This window comes from Zosterops lateralis (assembly GCF_965231275.1).
Source record: "Zosterops lateralis genome assembly, chromosome: Z".
Taxonomy (NCBI): domain Eukaryota; kingdom Metazoa; phylum Chordata; class Aves; order Passeriformes; family Zosteropidae; genus Zosterops; species Zosterops lateralis.
In genome coordinates, this window is record NC_139800.1 from 32,361,636 (window position 1) to 32,367,635 (window position 6,000).

At 35.3% G+C, this 6,000-nt stretch overlaps 1 protein-coding gene across 1 annotated transcript in view; it reads right to left on the reverse strand.

The window, feature by feature from the left end:
* PSIP1 (PC4 and SRSF1 interacting protein 1) overlaps window positions 1-5,506 on the reverse strand; it is a 33,303-nt gene extending 27,797 nt beyond the window's left edge. Inside the window, exons 1-2 of the mRNA XM_083883749.1 lie at window positions 5,410-5,506; window positions 1,154-1,292 (exon numbers count right to left, since the gene is read on the reverse strand). Coding sequence (XP_083739875.1) covers window positions 1,154-1,292; window positions 5,410-5,450 — 180 coding nt within the window. The 5' untranslated portion in view covers window positions 5,451-5,506. The remainder of the gene's footprint in view (window positions 1-1,153; window positions 1,293-5,409) is intronic.
* Between the last annotated feature and the right edge of the window lie 494 nt (window positions 5,507-6,000).

Below are 6,000 nucleotides of genomic sequence, written 5' to 3' on the forward strand. Positions count from 1 at the left end.
TTTCTGCAGTGAAACAAGACATTAGACAAACCTTTTACTGTTGATTATTTATCCTAGATAAATAATCCAGATTTTAACCTAGTTAGAATGACTGGTATAGCTCACAACTGCCTCAGGCATCCACAGGAGCATCTCTTCTCAATTGTCACAAAAAGGGCAGTGAAAAGGTGTATCAATTTGTGTCTTACAGTAGCAGAAAGAATCTGTCTCTTATTACTACAGTCCTTCCCTCCACAATGTGGGGATTAGTATCTCTTCATATCCCAAAGAAGAAAGTGTACACCTGGAATACATCACTTTCTGACAATACTTCAGAAACTCTTTAAATCTTTATCCATGTTCTCTTTCAAACTTGAAACACAGTATGTGGGATATCTTATGAAGTAGGAATTAACTGGTACTGAAATAGGAAACTGGCATGTTGTGCAAAAACAGCAGATAAAAACAGAAGACAGCAATTCTGTTTATTATTGCAGCATTGCCTAGAAGACCAAATGTAACCAAGGTCAGTATACATCCAGCATACCTAGCAAAACCAAAAGCTTACACAATGTCCAGAGCAAGTAAAGACAAAATGAGCAACAGAATTTCTTCGTCTTCATATTAAATTTGGGTCCTGTTACGGGTAGCATTGCATAGCTCTGGTTTAAACTTGGAAGTTCTACAAAAAAAGGCAAGAAGCTAGGAACTACTGATGGACAAAAATTGAACCAAATCATGTGACAGGGGCTAAAAGGCAAACATCACATTGCTTCCAACTGCTAGAATGAAAATACTACGCACTTAGAGATCACGTACTGAAATCTTACAAGGATACTTGTGAACATAGGTATTTGGTTTTAGAATATGTAGGACTGAGTGACAGACTCCAAAAAATCCACCACTTTTCAGGCACAGCCACACAGTTACAAAAGCATTTCAGGAATATACATAGTTGTAAGTATCTACAGTTAAACAACTCCCATCTCTACTTATGTATCCATACTAGACACCAGCAATAAAGAGTATTTAAAATTTTTAAAATATATGAAATTTTGCCTAACCTGCAGTTAAACAGGAGCAATAAGTCATTACTCTGTGTCAGGAAAACACTTACTGCATTTTCCCTCCTCCCCCCAAAGCAACAAAGATTTGTGGAGTCTGCATAGCTTACCTGCTGATGAGAGAATTTCACTTTGGGATTATTGTCAATTTCCCACAACCCTTCATTAAAACCCTTTCTTTTATTTGGTTTGCCATATTTATCTTTATTTTCTGAGTATGGGAATATGTCCTTTGGCCCCAAAAATGCCCTTAAGGAAAGAAAGAACAAAATTCACATTTTAATTGGTTACTCTTTTCAAAGAAGTAAGCACCAAGTGTTAATAAATATTAAATTCATTAGTACTGTAACAACTATTCTTATAGAATCCTTAGTTTCCTAAACTTTGGCCTGCAACAGCCCAAGGTTTCCATTATTACCGTCACACACAGAGACTTCCCCCATTCCCAGAGACTGTGTATCTGGGTGAGAAATGCTCAACGCTGCATCTTAAGACTGCAGCTAACAAGTCAACCAGCTACTGGGAACCAGATCAATTAAAGACTAAGAAGCTTACAAACAAACAAAGAGCAATTGCTTTCTTGCAGATGAAAACCATGCTTAAATGTTAAGAATAAAGCAGCCTTGAATATTTTTATTGTGTTGGATGTGAAAAAGCATCACCTGAATATACTGACTGCCCACATATTTTTAAGAATGCTGTGTAAGAATGTAATTAATTCAGCATTAATTCAGTAGTTTTTCAGGGTCTGACAATAGAACCTCACAACTTGATTTATGAAATTTAAACAATAAGATTTTCTTATTTTAAGTTTATCCTCCCGTCATTTTCTTGATGAAGTAAACATGACAATTATTTTATTTTAAAGACACTCTTGGAACAGTCTTGCTGCTGCCTTTTCCAGACAAACAAAAAAACATTCCTATCCCTACTCTAAGCTATCAAATGGAAAGTTTTACCTATTAGCTTTTCTCATATGAAAAAATCACAGTATTCACTACTAGCACCTTCAAATTAGGACTTGGGAAAACGAGGTACCATGTTACTGAAAATCAATATTATGATTTATGTGGAAGAGCATCAAAGACTATTTCATTTCTGCTCTACCTTCATGGCCTTTTGAAATTAGGATTTCACTGTAGCAATCTACCCACTGCTAACAGAAAAATGTACACTTTGGTGGTACATTCTCAGTTCAAATCCACGCCTAGACTTTGTGTTAATGCAATTATATTACATCCAACTATTTGAAAAGTTGCAGACACTTGCTTTCTGAAGTACCAGCTCATGGCAAAGTTAAACAGACACTTCTAAGCTCCACTATTTCCTTCATTATCCTTAAAAATAAAAGCAGCTAGTTCAGACTTACACCCCACTAAAAGGGGGAGAGAAAAAAGAAGAAAACATACACTCTCATGAAAGGTTAAGTAAGCATTTTCTACTTCAGCAGTAAATACTCATCTATGCGCACAAAGTATTAAGTAAGCCATTGTCAGGTTAGATTGCAAATCACCAACCTCTTGGCAAGTCACAGGCAGAGAGGATTCAGCCAGTGTGGGAAACATGCACCTGCAAAGCTTCTTTACCCAGACCAAAATGATGGGGAGGGAGACAGAGCAAATGGGAGAGACAAAAATAGGGAAAAAAATGCCTCTTCTTCCCTATTCTCTGAAAGGAAGCCTTTTTCCAGTCTCTAAGCCTTTGCCCATATTGTCAGGCATTTGAAAAGCACCTGAAAACAGCTACTGTGAAAAGGTTATGAGGCTCACTAGGCTGCTGCATTTTAATCCTCATGTACCAATAAAGAAAAGGAACAAGAATAACTGAATGAAAAGAGTACCCTAATGCAGAAAGTCTAGAAACTAGAGTTCAGTGTGACCTGTTTTTCTGTGACCAAACAAAATTTGTACAGATATGATCTACTGCCACAACATATCCAAATAAAGTGTTTATTAAAATAGTATTCATTATATTACTCTCCCTAGGTAGTAACACATTCAAATGAGTTTTTTTACAAAACTTAAGAGAAAACAAAAAACTACAAGTACAGGTTAATACTTATTTACAGTAATTTCATAAAACTCAATTAATATTATTTCTAAAAGTGAAGTAAGAATTATCCCAAGCCAGTCTTGCTCTCCTTTTCCCCCATGGCCCCTTTTTCCTCCTGTAACCATCCGCACAGCCTGAAATACAGTCATCCTTTATACAGGACTTTCTATCTAGCACAATAAACGGATTATGTGGATTTTTAGAGTTGCCACTACTTACAGTAAGATAGACCGTACATATATACCCTACTGCTGAAGGTAGAGTGTCTAACTTTGCACAGTGTGTAAGTCTTAATTGTGACAGGCACAGCACAGAACAAGTTTACCAAATTTACTTTAATTCCCATGAAAAAGTACATGAAATTGTTAACTCCACATAATTCTTGATGGATCACTGAAGTCACTATCTAGAGCTAAAAACCTAAACAAAATCACAAGCCATGGAACATCAGTCTCCTTTGTCAACTGATCAGTTCCTATTGTAATTTACAGGTATCTGCTGTAAGGAGTAAGTGAGACAAAGAATTATAAAAGTGTCATGTATTATCATTCTACAGATCTTAAGATAAGTAGACCAGGAGCCAGCTGGGTCATGGAACACCCTGTACATTGCAACATGTGTGAAACAGAGGCCAGGAGTTTCTCTGGTATTCTATGGGCTTCTGAAGTGTAGTAACCTGGAACTTAGAGCCTAATAAAAACCAGATCACAGCAAAACTTTATTTTTTAACTATACCAGAGTGAGGAACAAACATTTCAAATTACTCATGCAAACTAGAAAAAAGCCCCCAGTTATCAAATCTTTCAAACCCAAACATATCTTAAGAGCCCTAAGCTAAATCTGAAGTAGGACATATAATTTCTCAAAACTTGCACAGGTGTTTCAAAAGCTTTAGACAAGGAGTTATTTCTGTCTCCCTTACATTCAACTTGCATCCCAAACTTATTTACAATTGCAAAAAACCCCACTGCAATCCAGAATGACACCCACCAACAGCAGAACCAAAGCAGTACTGCATTGCACTTGCCAAAGTTAAGTTGTGTGAAAAATTTAAGAAAATAAAAGTTACCTAACACATTTTAAATTATAATTAAAGTAATGGACAAGACAAACCTTGCAACCTTGAATTAACTTCCAGGAATTCTTCTTTACCCACAAAATTACACACAAAAACTCCAACCAAAGTAAAAAAAATTGTCATTGAAAGATTATCAAAAAATGAGATTAGCTAAAAAAAATACTGGGCCAAGCATGTAGGTATCTTTTTCATTACAGAAATCACTTTTTAAGGAAAGAAATAGCAAGTAATACCAACAGTAGGGGATGCTTACTCTTTAACTTGACACTGTATCTTGTCTTATCAAGGCTTACTAGAAGATAGATAAAAAGCACCAAATTAAAGAAATTTCAGTAGATTTAATAATAAGAAAAAAAGTAAGATCCTTTCACAAAATGATCTGGACAGCCTCTGCACAAAACTTCAATCTGCCATTTTTATTAATAAAAACATAAGAATTAAAAGCACATGAATACAAGCTTAAATTGTCTGAGTTTCTCTTAGCAACTCAAAAATGGAGCACTGAATCTGATGATGTCTTAAATCTACACTAACCCAACCAGTCATGCTAAAAAGCAGCACAGTAATTTTCAAAAACCATAGAACTACATAAACCCCAGAATATTTTCTATTAAATTCAGCTGTGGAAAACACAGTCTCTCAAAGCAAATACTGTATCACCACAAAACACCACCCAAAGTACCCAAAGATCAGTATTTGGCAGGTTGATAGATATGAAGCTAACTGCACTTCCTCATCTCTCTCCAGATCTCATAAACATAACATCACCCACAACCCAACACCTTGTCAGAAAAAAAATCAAAAACTCAAACAATTAAAACAACCCCAGTACATGATTATGTGCCCATCTCTCAAATTTTGCCTATTTCACTTTCTTTGAGAATATAGTATTGCGAATTTTATATATAATTCATATAATATAATAATATTATATCAATATTATATCAATAATATAATTCATTAGAGAAAAGAAGAAAAACCAATCAGACAACCAATCACTGTGGGTACAGTTTTTTTCTTTCGATGAACGAAGTGCCCATTTTATTGTTACGGTCTACCATTCACCTGAACAGTTTAAATTAATGTTAGAGAAGCATGTCTTGACAAAAGAGATCAATTTAGGAAGATGTGCTAGTAAACACAATAGCTTGAAATACACTACATTCAGAGAAGGTAACTTTGTGTCACAGCATTTTAAAAGAAAAAAAATATAATCCTGAAATATAAAGGACTTACGTCTCATGGGTGCCAAAAAAGAATATAGGCATTTTATTCATAGGTGGTTTTACTGCTCCATCAGGAACTTCATCCACCTAAGAAAAACACAGCCTATTAAAAATCAAATCAAGTAATAGTCAAGAACAGTTTAATGTAAAAATTAAGCATTAAAATGGGAATAAAAAAAACTACAGAGAAGTAAGGAAGGAACTGAGATTTCAGTGTGCAAAAAAATATAACATAAACAAAACCAGTATTAGCAACAATAGAAAATTACATTACTTCCAGTTTAGAGATACTTTTCACATGACCATTTCTTTTAAAAGGAGAGATTACAATGCATTACAGGTAAAAGGCACAACTCCATCCACATACTGCCCATCTTTATGGAAAGGCAAGAGCAAGACTTCCTACCCTTATGCTGACCTGGTAACTTGTGGAAGCCCAAACGTGAAGCACTACCAAAAGGATAACGAACTTTAAAAGAACCTCGATTCCTAAGTCAACATCTTGGCTAAATACCTTTTTACCTCCATTTCCCCATCCAACAAATGACCTACAGCAGTCCCAAAACTTGCCTTTTCCTCGGGAGCACAGAGAACACCAAAA